Source organism: Sarcophilus harrisii, chromosome 3 (assembly GCF_902635505.1).
Source record: "Sarcophilus harrisii chromosome 3, mSarHar1.11, whole genome shotgun sequence".
Classification (NCBI taxonomy): Eukaryota; Metazoa; Chordata; class Mammalia; order Dasyuromorphia; family Dasyuridae; genus Sarcophilus; species Sarcophilus harrisii.
Genome location: NC_045428.1, coordinates 359654017 through 359676245, shown reverse-complemented (window position 1 = coordinate 359676245; position 22229 = coordinate 359654017). Strand labels below are relative to the sequence as shown.

Here is a 22229-nt window from a genome sequence, read left to right as displayed (position 1 = left end):
ATAACACTTGGCATGGCATCTGGTACATACTAGGAAATATATAAATACCAACTATTATTATTGTTCTTTTCTGAGATAGGCCGATATTTATAGTGGGCACATTTCCTGAGCACAAACCATGAAGGGGAGAAAGGAATAGAAATGATTCAATAGCATTTTAAGGATTACAAAGCACTTGTTCATAGTAACTCAATGAGGTGGGTGATATAAGTATTACCTTCATTTAGTAGATAAGGAAACCAGCTTGTTGCAAATAAGTCCCCACAGTGCCAGTAGTAAAAATATTGGAGACTGGATTTGAATGCAAGGTCCCCAACTTCATCATGCAGTCGCTTCTCCAAAAGTATTCTGAGTAATTAGGAACATTAGCCAAGTTTCAACATTTATAAAGTAGACAATTCATATTCTAGGGTGGAATTTCTTGGCCTAAAGACTGTAGACATATTGTTTCAGCTAAAGTGCTGACATGTAATTAGGAAAACTAGTTTCAACCTAGGGCAGCCAGTCTCAACCTAGGGAAGCCACGTGGTAAAGTGGATAGAGTGCTGGAGTCAGAAGCACCCATCTTCTTGTTCAAATCTAGCCTTAGATGGTGCTGTGACCTTGGACAAGTCATTTAGCCTTGTTTTCTCACCTGTAAAGTGGATTTAATAATAGTACCTCCTTTCAGATTGTTATGAAAATCAAATATTTTCTCATATTTTTTTTAAAGAAGCATTAGCATAGTTTCTGGTACATAGTAATAAATATATAACTTATTTTTTTCCTTTCCCCATGCTGGGTGACAAAACAGGCCCAGATCCCACCAGGAAGCACCTATTGGTAGGTGATGGGGCTAAGTGGATCTATGTGACAAACCTGTCAAGAGGACCTTAAATTTCCCAACTATTAACAATGCTTTTCACCTGGATAAGTATTGGGCAGTCAGGGGTGGGGTTAGGATCCTAGTTTCAAAGAAAGTTATACAGACTAAAGAGATTACAAAGACCACAGATCTTTGAATCATTGTTGTTTTTTATGTCCTACTCTTTCTGACCTCATTTGGGGTTTTCTTGGCAAAAATGGTGGAATGGTTTGCTTTTTTTTTTTCCTGCAGTTCATTTTACAGATGAGAAAATTGAGGCAAGCCAGTTTAAGTGACTTGCCCAGTCTGAGGCTGAATTTGAACTCAGGTCTTCCTGATTCCAGGTCCTGCACTCTGTTTACTGCATTACCTAGTTGCTCCTCAGTAGCAATATGTGGAAGATAATAATACCTAGGATTTATATAGTGCTTTAAGGTTTGCAAAGAGCTTTATTCACACAGATTTATTTGTGGGAGGGAGGTGTTAACTATTAACCCCATTTTACAGGTGAGGAAATGAAACAACAGAAGTTGACTTGTCCAAAATCACATAGCTAGCCGAATTACAACTTACCAGACTCCAAGTCCTACTTTACCACCTAGCTGCCCCCTATGTATGAATGAATGAAGTGTTTATTAAGTGTTTATTATGCTCCAAGCACTGAAGTAATTGGTGGGGATACAAATAGAAAAAATATAAGTCCTTGTTTTCAAGGCGCTTATTTTCTATACAGATAGTAAAGTTTATTCATAGAGTTGATGACAAAGCTGAGGGAATCTTTTGGGTTTAGGGGTGGAGCAGGAGATAAAGCTTGGTCATCTTCTATCCTAACAGAAAGACTGGTAACTTCTTACTCATCCACATTATATTTAAGTAATCCCATCACTACTAGCTTTGGAGAAAATAAGATTCTGGCCCAAGATCACAGACAGGGGGATCTGAGGGTCAGAGTGCAACAGGGAAGATTTTGTGTTCCCTCCCAAAGAAGTAAGAATGGAGAATCAATATCCAGGCAAAAGGAGGGCAATGACAAAGTGATATTGGCAGGAATGTTGAGGAGAAGGACTCTCCAGGTCCCTGTACTGCACCCAGTATTCAATCTGGGTCATAGGTGGGCTGAGGGAGGGGACAGAGCAGGGAGAGAGTGGAGGTAATCAGCTGTCATATAATTATAGCACTGAGTCTTGCATGATACTAATATCATCCATGACTACAGATTATAGAATCATAAACATTCAGAGTTGAAAGTGACTTTAGAGGTCATCTGGTCCATTCAACCTTGTATCTAAGAATGTCCTGTGCAGCATCTCTGACAGATGGTCATCCTGTCTCTGCTTGAGCACTTCCATTGCAGGCGAGCTAATCAAAGGTTGATTGTAGTATTGGCTGGTTTGTGTCCTATGCTATCCCCTAAAAATAAACTCTTTTCCTTGGCCTCCCTGCTGCTCTAAACAAATTCAGTCCCTCTTATTCCTGAATATTTGCTTGGCCCTGACACCCATTCTCCTCTCCAACATAGGGGGCAATGTGAGGAGAGGGGATGTGGTTGGAGACATTTCTTCTCCCTTTGATTCTTCATTATAGAAATTCCCCTTCTTTTTCACCTTCTCTCCATTCCATCAGTTCCAGGTTGGCTCGAGACTGAGATTTTCATAATTTTATCCCTTCCTCTTGGCGACCCTAGTTCACTGGTTCATTGCTACCCTTGCCAAGGACCCAATATAATATGTAATTACTACCATTTGGTTTTGTGTAGACCCTATCCAATCTAGAATAGTACCTATAGTTCTGGTACTCTCCAGCTATTTCCAATGAAAACTTAGTTGACTGATTTATCTAGAGAATTTCTCTTCTGGATTGGTTCTGCCCAAACAGAGAAGCCTGGTTTCCATAATCTCTTCTAGATGAAGGACCCTGTATCTTGATTCTGTATGGATGGTAGGACAACATGGGCATAGGCTGAGTGAGAGTCTTGTAGCTTTGTAAACACTGGGAATTTAATAGGATTTAAAGGTGGAAAAAACTTTAGCAGCTACCATCTTATTTCAGAGATAAGAAACTGAGGACTATATTGGTAAAGTGTATTACTCAAATAATAAATAACCAATCTGACGTCTTGAATCCCTTCCCTCTGATTCCAAATACAGCATTTCTTTCATTATACCATTCTGGGACAACCAATTGGTAGACAGAAATGCCTGTAGATCCAGAAGAAAACCATTTGGTCTCACCAAAGTTCAATGATACTGAGGCTTTGCAGATATCCCTAGAAGAATAATAGTAATTAAAGGTTGCTGAACACTTTGAAATACAGGTGTATTATCATCATCACAATAGCTAGGAGCATTATGATAACAATAATTAGGTAACTGCCATAATGTCCCTAACTATACCTCCCTGCCAGGCCAGCCAGGATTGCCAGGCCTTTGTGGGTTGGGGCAGAGACTAATGCAGAGTGAATTTTCCTTGACAGGGGCTTCAGCTAAACTTCATAAAGTTTTCTCTATTAAAGGATAACAAATTTAGAACTTGAAGAGACCTTAGAAGCCATGTAACCAATTCCCTCATTTTTCAGATGAGCTGTATCCTAGATGGGTAAAGCATCAGTAGTAAATAGCAGAAGTGGGATTTGAACATAGGTCCTCTAATTCCAAATGAAGTTGTTTTTGTTTTTTATTTATTTATTGTTGTGTTTTAGTTTTTGCCATTGCACCATGGATTGACAACTCTCTGGAGATGTGTGTTGTGTGTTGGAGATTGTCGCCCTCCACCAACCTCCAATCCTCTCTTATCCATGTGCTCTTTGGAAAGTCTTCAGAAATTTATAATAAGACTATTTCCTGAAGCGAAATTAGTTTGATGATTTAATTACTAAGTAATTCTAGGCTTAGGTTAGAGGGGAGTTGATCCGTATCTTAACTCTGGGCCTCTTCCAAAGTCAGCAACTCTTTCAGTTGCTAGCTGGAAGTTTCAGATCCTGGGATCATTCTTAGAACTGCTTCCTATCCTACTCCATCCTACCTCATCCCTGGACAGACAGGTGAGATGAACAAGATCCTCCAAATTCCCTTTGGGTTCTTGTCCTGAGAACCAAAGAATCTACAGAGTTGGAAGGGACCATAAGGTTCATCTAGAAGCTCTAGAGCAACTTTCTTCCAGCACAAAAATGCCTTTTGCAGATAGTATCCCAGGAAAATGCATAATAGTGCTAAAAGACAGTCCCTCTACCCTCAAGCAGCTCACAATTTAATCAGTGAGACAACAAGCAAACAAAAACATAACAAAACAAGCTACCTAAAGAATAATTAGGAAATATCAGAGGGTAGGTACTGGAATTAAAAGGAATTTCAAAAGGTTTCTGGAAGGAGATGGGATTTTAATTTTGGATTTAAAGGAAGCTAGAGAAGTCAAAAGTTGCAGTGATCTACCCACTGTCTAAAGAGGTCCGATGGTTAGAAAGGTTCTTCTCGGAGGGAAGATCCTTATTTTTGCCCTTGAAGATTAATTTTACATCATCTTCCCAGGACAGCCCAAATATCTGAAGGTAAAAATCCATCACTCTAGAATTTTTCCTCTCAAAATTAGACATTCTTAAACCTCCAAACATTGACCCAAGTGACAACTATGTATGTATGGGAGATGGACTTGAAATCAAAAGGCCTGGCTTCTCTTCCTAGATAGTACTATTTATTAATTGTAGGACCATGGTGAGGGATAACCAAAATCTCTCTGAGCCTCAGTTTCTTCATCTATAAAATGGAGATAATAGCATTTGAACCCCACTGGGTTGTCAAGAGGAAAGCATTATATAAAGCAAGGTATGGTTATAATGATGTCTAACTTCTTCCAGCCACAATTTGATATGACCTGCCTAATAATCTCAGACCATCCCACCTTTCCTTTCCCCATCATTACAGGAAGATCCTTACAAGGCATCTGTCATTATAGAAGGTGTGCATTATAGATGATTGAGGCATAAATATTATTGTGTGCATGCTAGCAAAGTTGGACAATGAAGCACCATGGTGTAAGGGAAACAGGTGGAGCAATGATTAGGGTGCCAAGCCTCCGGGAATGAAAAACTGAGTCTAGCTGTGTGACCTTAGATAAGTCACTTTGCCCCATTGGCCTCAGTGTTCTTATCTGTAAAACAAGTTGAAGAAGGAAATGATACCTCACTCCAGTATCTCTGCCAAGAAAACCCCAAAAGGGGTCACAAAGAGTTGGACTGAACAAAGGAGGGGGATGGGAAGGCGAACACACTGAAAATTCCATCAGAAGACCCGGTTTTTAAATCTGCTACTCATTACTGGTGTAACATTGGACAAGCGATTTCCTCATTTGTAAAATAAGGAACTGGACGAGCTGATTTCTAAGGTCCTTTTTCATTCTCTATCTTCAAGAATTTATATTTAAAACACGAAATACAGAAAATCTTAGAGGTCAATAGACCTGAGCCTCCATGACCTATCTCATCACCCCTCCCCTCCCCCTTTCCTTTTTGGATAAAGGAAGAATTTACATTTTTTCAAAAGCAAAAAGGGGGTTTTGCCCCGGACAAAGGGTAGAGAGAACTTAGCCTAGTTTTCCTACGGTGGCACATAGAATTCTGCCTCTCTTGTAGCAACCGGGGAGCCTGATTTCCTCTTTTAATTCCTGGAGGAGCTCTGGGGGTATGGGGGGTGGGGAAACCACAGCATGAAGAGAGAGCTCCAGGCTGCTGGGGTAGAAATGTCTGTTGGGTTCAGCCCCCTTGGAAAAGTGCCCGATTCACCAGGATGTGGCATGGGTATGAAACAGGAGGGTGGTGGGGAGTCCCTGCTGGGGACACTCCGGGGTGGGACACTTTAACAAGGAAATTCCCTCGGGCAGAGTAAGAGGAGGGAGGGAAAGACCAAGCAGGGAGAGCTCCCTCCCTGCACTCCCGAAGGGAGAAGAGCGCTGTACCCACGCTGGGGATGGGGAAGCCTAGGTACAGTTCCTGGAAAAGGTTCTCAGAAAAGAGGTGATAATGAGGAAATCAAAAGAAACCTTGGTGCACTGCTCTCCAGTCTCACCTGTCAACAATAGGGCCTCCCACCCCAGCTCAGGATTCCCCGTCCTCTGACCAGAAGCTATTAATCCCGTCTAGAATCCGAGAGTCCTTCCTCTCTTTCTCTCCCCCTCTGCCCGCCCCCCTCCCCCGGCAGCCCAAACCTTCTACTGTTCTGACCACTAGAGGCCACTGCTTCTCTTCGCAGTAATGCCGGAGGGAGGCTCCCCCTTTGGCCCTTCCCCTGGCAAAAAGCTACCTAAACGGGCATCCCCCCCGCCCCAACCCCTAGGGTGGACCTGGTAGTGACCCAAGCCAACCTCTCGTTGCAACCGGACCTTTGGCCTTCCTTTCTTGGATCGCGCGGTCCAGGCTGCCCGAGGCCTGGTCAGGTTCCTAGGAGGCCAGGAGGGGGTTAAAGCTAACCCCTCCTCCTCCCGTCTGACATCACTGGAAGAGGGTGAGAGGCTGGGAGCTGTGTGTGTGAGAAAGAGAGTGTGTGTTCGTGCTGGATGTGGGCTACATTGTTGCAGCTCGCGGGAGAAAGGCGGAGAGGGAAAGGGAAAGGGAAGGAGGGGGACTCTCTTTTCGGATGCTGCGAGAAGCCCGCGAGATAGTCCAATCACCTCGCAGCGCTGTAGGATCCTGGGCCCCGGATCCCGCTTGGAGCCCACTCTCGGAGGACCCCGGCCAGCCATGGATGCCTGCAACTTGGAGCAAACGGAGACTGTTTGATTGATTGTGCCGAGCCCAACCTCCCCCTTTCGCTCCCAGAGACCCCAAAGACCAGGGAGCAGCCTGCGCTGGGGCTCCGGGAACCAGAGGACTCCAGAGCTGCGCGGGGCGGGGGGGAGGGGGTTCCCTCCTGCCCCAGCCGGGGGCTGCGTGGAAGAGAATAGAGAGAAGGGCGGGGAGGGGCGAAAGAGGGAAAGGAGAAGACGGGGCATGACTCGTTTAACTTGCGGCGGGCATCTGCCGAGGCTCTGAGCCGGCTGCCCCGGGGGGCCGGTTTGTGCCTGCGACCTGGGCACCCCCGTTGTATCTGATCCCGAATTGACACACTGCAGCGAGTTGACCTGGATACTTGGAGTGCCGGCCACCCAATATTGATCCCCGCTCGTCTTTGGGGAATCGTTTCGGGAGAGGGAGGAGAGCTCTCCTCGGACCCCCTCTCCCAGGACTTAACAGCCCCCCAATGGCTCGGATGGAGCATGCGGTCGTCTCTGGATGTTGGTGGGCTTTCGCTCTTAGCCTTGCCACTCTCTTCCTTCCAGGTAAGCGGTTTTCTTCTTTTCACCCCCGTTCCTCCCCGGCTCACACCCTCTGCAAGGCTAGGCGGTAAGTGACTGGACTGCAGGCGTCTAGTTTGAGGGGAATGAAAGGGACTGAGAAAAGTTAAATCGGGCTTGGATAAGATTTGGGGGGTGGAAGAAAAGACCAAATCTAAAGGTTTGAGAAACCCAGGCAGACCTTGATGGGAGCTGCTGAAATGCAGGTTTCTCCGTGGAAAGCAAGCACTTTCTTGCGGAAGGTTTTTTTTTTTTTTTTTTAAATAATATGTAATCGCGTTCTATTTATTTAATAACCATCTCTCTGCTCGGGAAGCAGTTTGGAAACACTACATGTTACATAAATGCAAAATAATCACCGTAATTACCTTTTCGGGGTACCGATACAACAACCCCTCCGGGAAAGGTGTCAGTCTCAGAACTGGTGGGCTGAGGATTTGAGAAATGGCTTAGGGCGGGAAAGCTTTCTTGCTTGATATTCTTTTTTCCCTGAAATGGGTTCCTGGGACTGGGGCTCCCTCTAAACCCCTGCGCACTAGATTTTCGGCTCCTGCGGCAGTAGGTGGACTGGTCCGAGAGAGATTACTTCTCACCTGCGGCTTTCTAGTGAGGCTTGGTTGGGAGTCGGGGGAGGGGGGGGGGGGCGGGAATGGATTGAATCCTCCGGGAAGATGTCTGGAGAAGGTCCGGGAACTCAATTCCCCGGTTCCCTAACTCCCTCCCCAGCTCGAGGAGGTCTCCTCTGAGGAGGTGCTCATTCTTCCGGTAGTCTCGCTGGCTGGTGGCTGCGTGACCCACTTTTCCATTCATCCCCCGGGGGTGCCCCCGCCCGTCCCAGGGTGTGGGCCTGTTGGCAATCATGGGGTTAACTAAAGCCCAGAGTCCGGGAGAACCAACAAAAGGTGGCTCGCGTTTGCCCATTCAGATACCAGAGGGAAGAGGGAAGGCAGGGACAGACTGGGATGTATTGTGTTGGGAAATGAACTGGAAAATGCGTTTGGGACGCAAATCTAATATTCTTAACCCCTTGAAGCACCGTCCCTTACCCCCATGCCCCTTTAGCAAGGAACCAGAAGGTAGTGTGTATTCTGCGTGGCCAGGAAGATGGAATAAGACCACTCTATCACCCCAATCAAATGAAATAACCCAATGAAATAATATTTATAAAGCGCTTAACACAGTACCTGGTACATATTAGACGCTTAATAAATGCTTGTTTCTTCCTCTTCCTTTCTCCCTCCCCCCCCCGTTTGTGTGTATGTTGGGGGGGGGTCTGTTTGAAACACGTGATCTTCACCTTGGCATCTGGAGGTATAAGTATAGAGACCCATTTTGTATTGGGATGAGAAAGGGGGGAGTATTGGTTATCGTGCCTGGTTGCCAGTGAGTGTCTGGGTGCGAGTAGTGAGTGCAGACCCAGTAGGGGGCATAGGAGCGGGGTAATCCGGGAAAGGCCAACCTGCCTTGGAAGGTAGGTGGGTGGGAAACAAGGAGGGGGGAAGGTGGGAAATCATAGGGAGGGGACTGTCTAATGGACTTGGCAGAAAAGGTAAAGGGAAGTAGCACTGCAGTAACGTTTAGCTGCCCCATCTCTGGTTGTTTTTAGGAGGGATCTGAGGCAACTGGAATAGACGGGCAGTTCAGTAAGTGGGTTTGTCTTCCCTCTTCTGACAGTGGCACAACCCACTTTGGATGGACATCATCATCTTTTCCTCAGGACCTAGAACTTGACAAAAGCTCTGGCCCATTCGCTACTCTCCACTTGGGGAGTTCTGGGAAAGGCTGATGCCGTGAGCCATGGAACCATCTGGAAAGACCTGATACCTATTGTCCATAAGCCTTGGATGCTTTCATTCTTTGATTTCTACTATCCCCAAAAATCTGTAGCAAAGAGAGTAATGGTCTGCCTAGGGCACCAGGGATTAATTTTCTGGACTGAGGCCTGGAAGCTTTTGGGGACTGGGAAACAAAGCCTCTTCTCCATCTCATTGTTTTTTCCCTTCGATGTGATGCCCTAGGGCCCCATTCCTCCTGTGGGGCTAGGGACTGACTCAGCTGCTTGCCTGCCACCTCTAGGGAGGGGGCACAGATGTTTGATTCCCTGAGCACAAGTACTCAGTATGAATCCTGTTCCAGGATAAGCAAGGAGGGAATCTCGGCATAGCCGAGCATTAAGTGATTTTTGATTGACTAATTGATAGATGTATTGAATCATCAGGGGCCAAGTTTCTTGGACTAGACCTTAGATTTTTCTAGTTTTTTTCCTTCTAAAAATCTCTCCACCCTTTTACAGATCCTATTGGCTTATTCTCCCAGTAGCTTGAAAGGAACGAACAGGGAGTACCTTCCTAGTGCACAGATCTTCATCTGTGTACAACAGACCAGAGGAGTTAAGCAACTTATCCAAGATCACACAGTCTTCCTCTCCTTCCAGCAGCCTGTTCTGCTGGGAGCCACGACTGCTTCTGTCTTCCCTCTAGGGGAGCCAGTCTCACCAGTCCTACTGCTCTTTTTCAGGTTCTCTCTGGGTTGTGGCAGGGAGCCGAGAGACTGTTGAGGAGAGGAGCCTAGTTGGGGAGGGGGGAGTAGAGAGAAGCAGAGCCCCCGGAGTGCGTGTGGGGGCCCCTGACTTTGAAATGCTCCCCATCTGGCTGTTGAAGTATAAACAGAAATATGTTTTCGGCAACACAGACTTTGTCACTCAGGGCAGTGAAATCTTGGATTCTCTTTGCTTCCTGGGATTGAAATCTATTATTACTGTTCACCGTTACTTGGTGGAGAATATTTCAGGAACTGGATTAGAGTGTGGGGCACTGGGGAGTGAGAGAGGGAGCATTATTTAGAAGCAAAGGGAGAATGTCCAACCAGTAAATATCCTACCCTTCTTAATTGGTTTCCCTAATCCTTTTGTTGTCATCAAGGGGAAAATTGACATCCTAAAACCTACACACCCCAAATGTAACACACACCCTGTGAATTGGTTGGAAGACCTATTGTGGCCACAACTGGAAGGCCCATTAACTACAACCTTAGCAAATAGCTGATGTAGTTGTTACCTATGAAAATTGGAATATTGTTTCTCTTCACTTTCCTCATCCTCTCTCACATGTGTATAACATAGTCAGTATCGTTAAGAAAACGCCAAACTGCCAACCTGGGATTTTTTTCAGATGCTTGCTAGTTGGAATTAGAATGATGCTTACCTAGTAAGAGATTATAGTCACTGGAAATAATTTAGGACAGTTTTCTCAATTCCAAAAGCCAGGAGGAAAAATGGGCTTGGGGATTATGGAGGTAAGCAAAGGGAGAGGAGGAGGAGGCGAAGAAGGTATTATTACATCAGAGGCTAAGGAGAGTTGAACCAAGCTCTGGGGCAAGTGTCTAACATCCATGTCTATACATAGAGAGAGGGAAATAGAGGGGATAGTTAGTGAGACAGAGGCAGTGTCTACATGCCTATGTCTCTCTAAAGGGACCAAATGGGTCCATTAGTGAGATCTGCATTAAAGGTCTAGTTCCTTTATGAGTCACTTTTCTTTGCACAGCAAAAAGTCTACAACTAACTGGCTGTTGTTTTTTTTTTTTTTTTTTCCTGACTTCCTCCACTACCACCCTTTAGGCTCCCACCCCCAATTCAAGCCCAGTTCCCTGGGGGATATGCACTAAGGAAGTGTGGGTGGCTTTGAGCACAAGTATCTCACCGATGTAGAACACCAGCCCAGCATGGGGGATGGACTGTGTAGGGGTTGGGAGAGCCATAAGAATGGTTTTGAATGTGTTAACAATTGATTTCCAACATCCTGTGTACCTTTGATTTGCTAATTTTTTTATTTCCTGTTTCATTTGATGAATTCTGGTGCTCCTACCTTTTGGGATGGGGATGAGGAGACATGGGAGGAAATTTTCACTTGAATTGCTCATTAGCCAGATTCTCTCCCCATTAGGGGACCTTAGCTTACAGTGGAATACTGACTGTTATCTCTGAGATAAAATATTTATTTACCAAGATACGTGGTCCAAGTAATATGAGTGCTCATACAGGTGGGCCTGTGGTTTATTTTGTACAGAGGTCTCCACATAAAGGAACAGGTCTATGGTCAGTTTACATATTGTGGAAGGGGAGAGGTTTTGAGAAAGTAGTATTTTTGCATCTACATACGGATTCAGTCACCAGCCTCCAGATTGGGATTCTGAGTCCCAAGATCCATTTCTCTGGGTCTGTTGCAATGTGTTTCTAGACAAGCAAGATAATTGTATGTGCATATGCATATTGCATATGTGTATGTATATTGCTCCATGAGCCTATGTCTAGGCCTATTTTCCTCCTTTTATTTAAAATGAAGGCATTGAGCCACATCTTTAGGGTTCCTTTACAATTATTCTGGATCTTCCTCTGATCTTGACTGTAAATTTATACTTGGGTTTTTTACCCACTTAATCATGTGCCTACAGTTTTAGGAGAACTCTTGGAGTGATTTCCCCTACCTAAGTACCCTTTACCCCTTTTCATCTCCTCTGTCTGGGGAATTTAGGTCAGTGTGTGTAGGATTATTAGAATATGCAAGGCTCTCTGCTGGTTACTCCAGATGAAAAGTTTCTACCCTCAAAAAAAGCATACTAATTGCAACAAGACATATGCAAGTAGAAATCATTCCAGAGAGGAGAGTCTAATAAATATAGTACTATAAAAGATACAAGGACAGCACTTTCAGCTGAGGGGATCAAGAAAGGCTAAATAGAACACCAACAATGGAGTTCTGAATCTGAGCCTCAAACACTTACTAACTGGGTGACCCTGAGCAAGTCATTTAGACCCACTTTTCTCCCCCCCCTCCCAAAAAAAAAACTTATGGAAGGACCACATTCATGCAACATGTACTAAATGTCAAAGATGCTACATACCTATATTATACTATAATGTAGCTAGGAACATACTATGCCAGGTGTTGCAGTTACAAAGATTTTTTGATTCAATTCGCTGCTCTCAACAAACTTGGTTTACCAGGGTTATTACACATACCCAGAGCACAACACTTTGGGGTGAGAGTACTAACATCTATTGAGATGAGATCTTCTCGTAGGTGATGGAAAGGAAAAAATCCAAGGCTTTTTAAGGTAGGGCTAATAGGGATGGCAGGCCAGGTCTAGGGGACAATTTATGCAAAAGCCTAAGGAAAATACAGTATAACAGTGTGGCTCAAATGTGGAATTCATTCCCTATATTATAGCAAGGAGGCAGAAGAGGACAAATCTCCCTCTTCTCCCACCTTGTCCCCTTCTCTGGGTTAAAATTAGGTCTATCCTTGCCTAGGCTTTCCTTATGAGTGGTCCCAACTTCTGAATTTGTGGGAGGGGCATTCGTGGGATTTAGAAGAGGAAATGAGAATATCTGCTGCTTATTCAATAGTCAATCGAAATAGGGACCTCAATCAATCTTGTGTATCTCTGAAGGTTCCATGTTTTTGTGTCAATGACACATATCCTTAGCAGCATTACACAAAGGAGGACTACAGGAAAAAGAGTAACAGCTTTTTATGTTGAGAAAGCCAGATGGTGCATTGGAAAGCATTATATCTGAGTTCAAATCTCTTCTCTGCCGCTTGTTATCAAAATAATTTTGCTTAAGCCCCTTAATTTTTCTGGGTTTAATTTTCCTGTCTCTAATCAAATGGATCTTATTTGGGATCTTCTTTCAAACCTTTAAATCCTTGTTTCTAAGTTGATGGGGGCCCTGAATGGAAATGACTTACCCAGGATCACTTAGCTCATTCCTTTATCTTCCCTGGTGAATTGTAAGGTCCTTAAGGGTGAAGAACCCCATTGAATTTCTAGTGTCTTGCATTGTGCCTGGTACTTAGTAAATCTTAACAAATGCTTACGAATTGATTTTAAGTTGCAGAATCAGCATCTGAATGTAGGTTCTTTTAATTCCAAACTCTTTCCGGCTGTCCCATTTTCATGCTAATGCTGGGTGTAGAAAGGGACTCAGGCTGGGGAGGGCTCACCTGGGCCTCTGGTCCTACTGTAGGCAGTACCAGATAAAGCCACATTTTGAGGAGTGTTTTCCTTCTTGGGCTACAGCCTTTCTCCTATTGAGTAGCAGATATGTTGGCTGGGGACCCAGGTAACGGGAGATCTGGGTTGGAATCACCTTTCAACGGGGATTCCCTCCCCTCCGCCCCTCCAAGCTAGGGAGAACACACGTCTGTATTGTTAATGTTTTAAGCCTGGGCTGTGCTGGAATACCTCAGGCTGCAGTAGGAAGAGAACCAAAGGATCTCACCAAGACTTGAGACCCTTCCTGAGCTTCTAATAACTCTCTAGGAGAAGACCAATCGTTTTTGCCTTTGGCCTGGGCCAGGCCGACCGCTCTGATCTGTACAGAAACTACAGTATTTTCCTATTAACAAACATAAAAATAGCAAGAATTCAAATTTGTATATGTTAAGATTACTTTAAAAAACCACTTTTTCTGGAAACAATGTATTGTTTCAAGGACAAGTGTTATTATGACCATTTTTTAGAAGAGGAAACAGAGAAATTTAAGTTACTTCTCCCATTATCACATAAATATGGGACAAGGATTTGAAGCCAGATTCTCTTCTCTTTTGGTCTGTGGTCTTTCCACTGCCTATCCAGGGTGGTATGTATGGCAATGCCCCCAACCCCTGGGTAATCTGCTTAGTAGGAGAAATGTTTGGCCTGCTTTGGAGAGCACATTCCACCCTGACCTTAGAGCAGGGAACTACAGATCAGAGCAATTTTCCTTAAGCACAGATCTGATCATGTGACTCAACTAACTCTAGTGGCTTCCTATTGCTTTTAAGATAAAAATATGAATTCCTCTATTTTTAAAACCTTTCACAACCTGGTCCCAACTATCTTTCCAGCTTCATTGTAAATGACTTTCTTTCCCTTATTCTAAAATTTGACCAAGCTTGTCTTCTTTTTTCCTTTTGTTCCATTTTCCATCTCTGTGAGATGAGAGATCCTTTGCACTGTCTCCCCTCCAAAGCCTGGAATGTTCTACCATCTTATCTCATTGAGTCATTCTTATAATAAGATGTAGCGTAAGTACCTTTTTTTTTTTAAATAGCCTTTTATACTTATTGTGTATCTAATTTATATTTTAATGTATTTAACATCTACTGGTCATCCTGCCATCTGGGGGAGGGGGTGGGGGGTAAGAGGTGAAAAATTGGAACAAGAGATTTGGCAATTGTTAATGCTGTAAAGTTACCCATGCATATATCCTGTAAATAAAAGGCTATTAAATAAAAAAAAAAAAGAAAGAAAAAAAGAAAAAAAAAAGGAAAAAAAAAAAGAATTGGTCATCATATAGTATTGTTGTTGAAGTATATAATGATCTCCTGGTCCTGCTCATTTCACTCAGCATCAGTTCGTGTAAGTCTCTCCAGGCCTTTCTGAAATCATCCTGTTGGTCGTTTCTTACAGAACAATAATATTCCATAATATTCATATACCACAATTTACTCAGCCATTCTCCAACTGATGGGCAATCCACTCAGTTTCCAGTTTCTAGCCACTACAAAGACGGCTGCCACAAACATTCGTGCACATCTAAGTACCATCTTCTAAAAGGGTCTCCTGATCCTCTCCAATTGTTAATGCTCACCCTCCCAAACCACTATTTACATGTTCATATTTGTTAACTTTATGCTATGTACTTGTCTTCCTCATTAGAATGTCAGCTCAATTCTAGGGGAATCATTTCACTCTTTGAACTTGAGTCCTGGTGCCTGTACATGGTGCATCCTTCATACCGCACATACTTGTTCATTGTTGATGACTGCAGAGAGCAAACCTACTTGGGCATCTTTCTCTCTGATGAGATCCTAGATCTGGTTATCTTTGTCTTTTCTGGTCAGTGGCTACATTGATTCCGTAGGAAGCAGGAAGATGAGCTCCTTTTCTCAAAATTGGGCATTTATCAAACTACCCTTGAAAGAGAATTCAAGAGTTTCCCATCTCTTATTAAAACTCTCTAAGACAAGTGTGAAGAGGTCTAAGAACAGCTTGGAGAACCATCTCCTCTCCTTCTGCCTGGAAATGGTATTTGAGGAAGATTTAGGTAGCATCCTTAGAGAGGTGTTGGCACCTGAATAGCCTGATGGTCAAATTCTCCCTCAGCAACAGGTATGACCGAGCCTTTGTTCTGTACCATTTCATGGAAGAGTCTCTTGGCACTCCCAACTTCTTGCTGGCTCCCTGCCCAGTTAGGCCATCATTGGCCATCTGGAGCTCTCTCCCTAAGAGCAGTTAGGAGCTGAAAGGAAAACCTTGAGATCTAGCCTTGGTCTTGAAAACTTCAAGTATGGCAGTAAGTCTTAGCAGAATTTTGACCATTTCCTAGCCTCTGAACCAGATGTAGAGAGGGATCAAAGGTATAAGTAGTGAAGACTGGAAGAGCAGGTTATTCTCCCAAAAATCACTTCTTTTTCCCCCCCTGTGATTCTTTCCCTTTGTAGTCTGAGACCATTTCTCAGTGGAGTATAGGAAGTTTAGAGGATTAGGGCAAGTAAAAAGAAAGGAAGGTAAAGAAAAAAAATCCAGGGTTAACCAAGTGTGAGTTTAAAGTGTCCAATGGGATCGTATTTATAATAGAAACTCACATTTTTGTAGTGTCTTGAGGTTTAGAAATGTTCTCCTTCAAACAACCCTGTAATTCAAGTAGTAACTTGCCCATTTTACAGATGAGGAAACTAGCTTGCCCAGTTGATATAAATAGTCCCTACTGGCTGATATCACTGTACAGCACAAGAGAATGGATTTCAAAAGGATGAGTTTAGGATGACCCCAGAAAGGGGTCTTCTCTAAGCCGTACTGCAGACTTTCTCTAATGTGCTATAAAAGCCTCTTCAACCTGAAAGCTCTCTCTATCCCCTTATACACATGGGAACTATCTTATCCCTACAGAATCTCCCTTTGGTTCCTCCTGGAATCTCCATTTCAAGAAGGATGTCCATGTTTTTGTTCCTTTCTCTGCTGCACTCCAAACTTCAGGTTTTCTCTACCACATCCTTATGCAGGGTACCTTCATCTCTTCCCCCCTTTCAGTTTCCTTTTATGTGCTACCTTCCTGGAATAAAATATAAGCTCCATGAAGGCAAGGACTTTTTTCTGCTTTTATTTGTATCCTAGCATTCTGCACAGTGCCTGGCACAAAATAGGAGCTTAATAAATGCTTGTTGACTTGATTAATAGAATCATCCATTCATAGCTGAAATGAATCCGATCACTCAATCTAATCTCACTTTACAAATAAGGAAACAAACCTAGAGGCTTATAAAAGCAATCACCAGAGCAGGATTTGAATGCAAGTCCTCTGACTCTCAGTTGAATATTCAGTGAAACCCAGTTAAATATTGATGTAGAGAATACAGATGAGTATAAAATTTGAAATATCAGGAAAACAGGTTTGCGATGGAAACCAAAAACACTCTCAAATAGATCTGTGATCTTAAAGATTTGGGAGTTTTCTCCAGTGATAAAGATTGCCATTTATCTGTGCCTGCTCATCTGGGGGTTTATTTTCTCTCCCAAATTTGTCATTTGCAATCTAACCAATATGCTAGGGGCCTTCCTGACATTGTGAAAGAAATACTTGTAATCCAAGCACTTTACAAAGATTATTTGAATCTCACAAAAATCCTGGGAGAATTGAACTCTTTCCCATTTTACAGATGAAGAAGAAAAGTGAGGAGTATTTGTTCTTGTGCATGGAGGTGGGTAGAGAGAGAGATTGATTTTCACTCCAATTCTAAATTGAGTCAAGTTACTCAGTCAAGGTCATACCCAGTTAGTGCAGAAAAACAGATTTGAACTCGGGTCTGACTCCATGTCCAACATTTGATCCACCAAAAGGGGAATGGGAGATGGGAATGTTAATTCTCCTAAGACTGAATAGTTCCTGTGCATGGAGATGAGATCTGGAAAATAGAATCTCTTCTTGGCCCCCTGCCCCCACCCCTCTTTCCTCCCTTATACTGCCCCAATTTTTCCCGGGTTTATGAGGAGTCTCATTACCCAGCCAAAGACAATAAACCCGCCCGGCCATTCCAGCCCCGGATCTCATTAGAGGACATTAGTTCCGCTGGCTGGTGGCTCCAGTAGGTCCACAGCTGCCAGGCAGTGTATTCCTGGAGCAGGGCTGGGGAGAGGGGGGAGTGGTACAGTAGCATTGGCCACGGGCACAAGAGACACCTCTTATGAACTTTAACCTGATTGGAGCATGTTATAAGAAGTCTAATAATCAAAGAATTTTAGAATTAGTATGGATCCTAGACATCATCTGATTCATTCTCAGTTCTAGAATACCCTAATGAGTGTTCTTCTAACCACCTTAACCTCTTCCCCAAACTAATATCTAGCATCTGTAGTGCTTTGTAAGGTTTTTAAGGAAAGTGTTTTTATAAATACTATCTCATTTTATCCTAACGATCTTTGGAGGTAGATGCTATTATTCCTATTTTATGATACCTGGACTCAGAACTTGAACTCAGGTCTGTCCCAACTATCTCTAAATAGATCCATTCTTTGAGATCAGGTGGTACTTTTCATCTAGGAGTCTGTCTGAGGTCCCTTTTTTCCTAATCACTGATTTGGTTTCTGCTTACACTTCTATAAAGTCTCCCATATTGTCTCCATCAAAAGAAAAAAAAAAAAAAAACCCTTCTTGAGCAGAGATTATTTAGATTCTTGTCCTTGTATCCCTAGCACATAGCACAGTGTGAGGTCACATATAAAACAAATAAAATGCTGTTTAGATTTGCAACACTTTCTAACCTGGCCCCTACTACCATCTGTCTACTGTGCCATCTAGACATCCATTTCCTTGCAGTTGCTTATTTAGGACAGACAGTATGTGGATTTTGACCGACTGTCCCCTTTGCCTGGGATTCTTTTCCTTATTTTCTACTCCCAGGCTTCCTTCCAGTCCAAACTAAAATCCTCTGTCTTAATGTGATTTCCTAGCTAGATTGATATTGGACATAACTATCTTTTTATCTCCCCATCATTATCTGAGCATTCGGATAACTGGCACTGTTTTTTTGCCCCTCTGCATTCTCACTGTTTAGCACAGTGTCTGACATATTTTGTAAGCATTTTTTTTTTAATTTTGTCTTGATTTGACACAGTGGTTGTTTAATAAATGCCTGTTGATGAATAAGGATTCATTAGGAAGCATTATCTTTGCTCTCCTCCCAGGGCTATGATGAGGAAGTGTGAAATCATCTTTGTAGTACTTTGAGGTCCCTTTGAAGGAGCAGGTCACCAAACACACTGGTTCAGAGAAAGAGGTTTTCCGGTTGGGTGAAAAATACAGATTTCCCATCTTGGTACTCTCGCCTATACTGCTTTGGCTCTGAAAAACTTGAAAAGATACACTATATCAGAAGGAACTCCAAAACTTCCTAGTGTGGCCTTGGAGAGCGGTACAAACAACCCCCACCCACCCCTCCTTATACCTACTTCCTTCCTGGGAAGATTCAGCTTTTGGAAAATCACAATCGTGCCCCCTCTCTCCCCAAGGCTGTCTGAGATGTCTCATAGCCCAGCCGCCAAAGGATTCTTTTTTGGCTTGATTTGTTTTTCTAAACAAAGGGGTGGGGGGGAGGGAGAGAGCCTTACCTAAGTCTCAGAACCAGGGCTGCAGGGAAAGATTGCCTCAGGAGACTAGTCAGGACTGCAGGGCTAGTGCTGGAGCTATGTGCACTCCACCTATGGCACCACCCCTCCCCTTCCCCCCCCCCCAGCTTTGCTCATGTTCCTGAGCTCCTACTACTCATTACCAGAACTACCTTCATCTCGATGGAAAAATAAACCGGTAAGATGAAGCTAACAAGCTTGCCTGCAGACCCTTGGCTCTTCTGATGCTAATGAAGCCTAAAGTTCCAGGCTCCATCCTCCCATCTTCGGAGGGCTGGGTTCTCTGGTGCTTTTTGCACGGATGCACCTTTCGGTCGTCCTGTAGCTGAGTGCAGTTGACCACAAGGGGGACTGATGCAGCTGTAAGATGATTTGGGGCATCCTCATCCACACAACGAGAGAAAAGAGGTAGAAGCAGCATCTTCCCGTACAAAGGACAGGAGCATCAACCTAGAGAAAGTAAATGAGATGGACATTTTGTTGTTGGAGTCATTACCGAGTCCCCATACTCTCTAAGTTAATTTTACTGGTGTATTAGATCATGCTGATAGTTGTATTTAGATAGGAAGGAGTGTTTTGTAGGCTATTATCGTTGTGCCCTGGGAATATCTTGTGGAATATTAGCACTGTGTGGGGGTGATATTGTTGTGTTTGATGGTGTTATTGCTTTGGTTCTAGAATAGCTTGCCACGATGACCCAGCCCTCTATCTTGTGACTACTAGCTTGAAGTGTGATATTGCAGCCCTGGGATGGGGAGAGCCCTTCATTTGTAATCAAAGGATCTGAATTCGAATTCCTACTCTGCGACTTGTAGGCTCGTTGTTGATAGCTCTGGGCTTTGATTGTACTGGGATCATCTAGAAGGTTTTTTTCTAGCTCCCAATCCTATTTGTTTACTTCATATGTATTTAGAATTTACTTTGGGGTATGTGTTATTTCTTTTTCTCCTCCCCCAGTAGAATATAAACTCCTTTGAGGGCACGGACTGTTTATTTTTATTGTCTTCGTAGCCTCAGAACCTGGCTTAATGCCTGGAATTTTATAGGTGCTTAATACATGCTTGTCGTTCAAGTATATGTCGCTTGGGGTCCTTCCCCACCTTACTGAGCTGGAGAGTGGAGGCTGCTGCTGCTATTCCATCAGAAACATTCTGGACACTGTGACTAGCAGGGGCTTAAGAGCTGTACTGTGGGTGGGTCCAGAGCTTGGGAAGTTAATGCTGCCAAAGCCAGTCCTGGGCCTCTAAAAGGTTCTGCTGTCCAGTTCTTAACCTAGTACTCATCAAAGCCAGAACCAAGGATTCCCAGGGAGCAGACGGGAAACAAGAGGGCAAGGGAGAGGCCCTCCCAACATCAGGAGTGAGGAAGGGTTCCTCTTTGCTGTGAGTACTCTGATCTGAAAGGATGAAAGGAATTTGGAGGCCTCTATCTTCCCCTTCCCCTAGCTGGGGGCCACACCAAGCAGGGCCAGTCTAACACTGGATGACCACTCTCCATCCCTCCCCACAATTCACAATCAGGAGCCTGGATTACCCTTTCCTTAGGGAAGATGATAGAAGGCAGCAAGATTGCCATTTATTTGTCAATTATGTTAATAATTAATAGCCAACCCTCAGTGATCCATGTACAGATTATCTACTCTGTGGATTCTCTGCTGCAAGTTTTTCATGATGGCCCTTTCTCCCAGAGTGCCCTACTGTTCTGTCCATCATTGTGTACTCAGGGAACTCAAACTCATTTGAGTATTTGCCTGCCTAATTAGGGAGGTAAATCTGCTGCAAAATAATCACCTCATATGTTCCAAAGCCAAAAAGAAATTACTTTTTAGTCTCTCTTCTGCCCTAGACTATCTGTGCTCTGTTAGCAAGGATTACTGCATGCCCTCTGTGTCTCAACATACACCAGAGCCTCATTATTGGCTCTCTCTAACCAAATACTGTCCTCCGCTCAGGAAGTTTTGAGAAGCAAGATTAACTCACTGCAGAGTAGCAGGCTACAATGACCCAAAGAGGTTAGGTTACTGGCCCACTAGATTTTGGGGCTGTGGAGTCTAATGGCAAGAATACTGAATTTGGGATCAAAGGACCCTTGGTATGTCTAGCTCTGTGTTTTAATAGTTGTGTCAACTGACACCCTTTCTTCTTCCTCCCCGCCCCCATTTTCACATTTGTAATCAAATGGAGTTGACATTGTTTGCATTTCCTATTTTTAAGGGTTATTATGAGCAAAGTACAATGTGAAGTAGGTAGGGTGTGCTAAAGAATTGTCTCAGCTTACAGCAGGTTTCCATCAGAAAGCAGAGAGAACCAGAGAAAAAAGTAGAAAACTCATTTTTTAGGATGTGTAGACACACTTTTCCTTTCCTAGTTCCCTAGCCGAGACTGTAAGCCTTATCAGGAAGTTGCTCTAAGATGGTTGGGATTTCACAGATTGGAGTTTCTGAATGGCTTTGGGACATGAATGGGAATAGAGACAGGTTTTTCCCACTGTATGGATAAAATTTGAGCCCGTGCAAATAACAATGCATGGGATTATTTTATTTATTATCCCCAATCTTCTCCCCTCCCCTTCCCCAAGTGTACCTTATCTGATTGGTTCATTACGATCAATCTCAGATAATGGATATGACGGTATCCAGAAAGGTGTCCAAGACAGCTCCTGCGGTTCCTTTCTACCTGGCACTTGAGTAGATTTATTCCTCTTGTTTGTGGCACCCATAATAATTAGCATCCCCCACTGGGCTAGAACTCGCTGGTAATCAGTGTGGGGTTGATGGATGGCCATTTGGGAGCTAATGAAGCGGCCCCCTTCTTTAATGTGGCTGTTCCCAGTAAAGGGCCCTATCTGCCTGTAGCCAATGCCTGTTTTGCATAGTCCCCTTGCTCATTCTTTGCCTGTCTCCCAGGAGTCAGATAAACTGCTCACAGTCAACCCTAAAGATGGGGTAGCAGTGAAATGCTGTGGAAATGGGACAGGGTGAGAGGGGGCAGGGCTCAGCAAGGAGTGTCTGGGGAACCTTCCATGCTGTGCCCCTAGAGAGGTGGTTGCAGATATCTGGAAGATTTCCATGATTAAACCCCACTTGACTCTAGTCATGCTATCACTGTGCTCTCTGAGCTGTTCATTTTATAATAATTTGCATCCATTTATGGGGTTTTTGCAAGGGTTTTTATATCCCCTCTGTACATATGCATGTGTGTATTCTGTCACCTCCGCTAGATTGAGTTTTCCTGGTCCTAGGAGACATGTTGTTTTCCCTTGTTCCCTTCCCAGCCTTCAGCACAGGGTGGGGTATGAGCACGGTGCTGTTGGGCTACACACAACAGCTATGTCTACACAGAAGTTCAACTGAAGAATCAGAACTAGGTCAACAAACCAGTTGTTTTGTCTACAG

The 22229-nt window shown here is 43.8% G+C and overlaps 1 protein-coding gene across 3 annotated transcripts in view; it reads left to right on the top strand.

The window, feature by feature from the left end:
- Positions 1–6112: 6112 nt before the first annotated feature.
- Positions 6113–22229, top strand: part of NECTIN1 (nectin cell adhesion molecule 1) — a 186070-nt gene continuing 169953 nt past the window's right edge. Inside the window, exon 1 of one of the 3 annotated variants that reach the window (XM_031960146.1) lies at positions 6113–7150. In XM_031960146.1, coding sequence (XP_031816006.1) covers positions 7072–7150 — 79 coding nt within the window. In that variant the 5' untranslated portion in view covers positions 6113–7071. The remainder of the gene's footprint in view (positions 7151–22229) is intronic. The other 2 variants (XM_031960147.1, XM_031960145.1) reach the window with 2 other exon arrangements.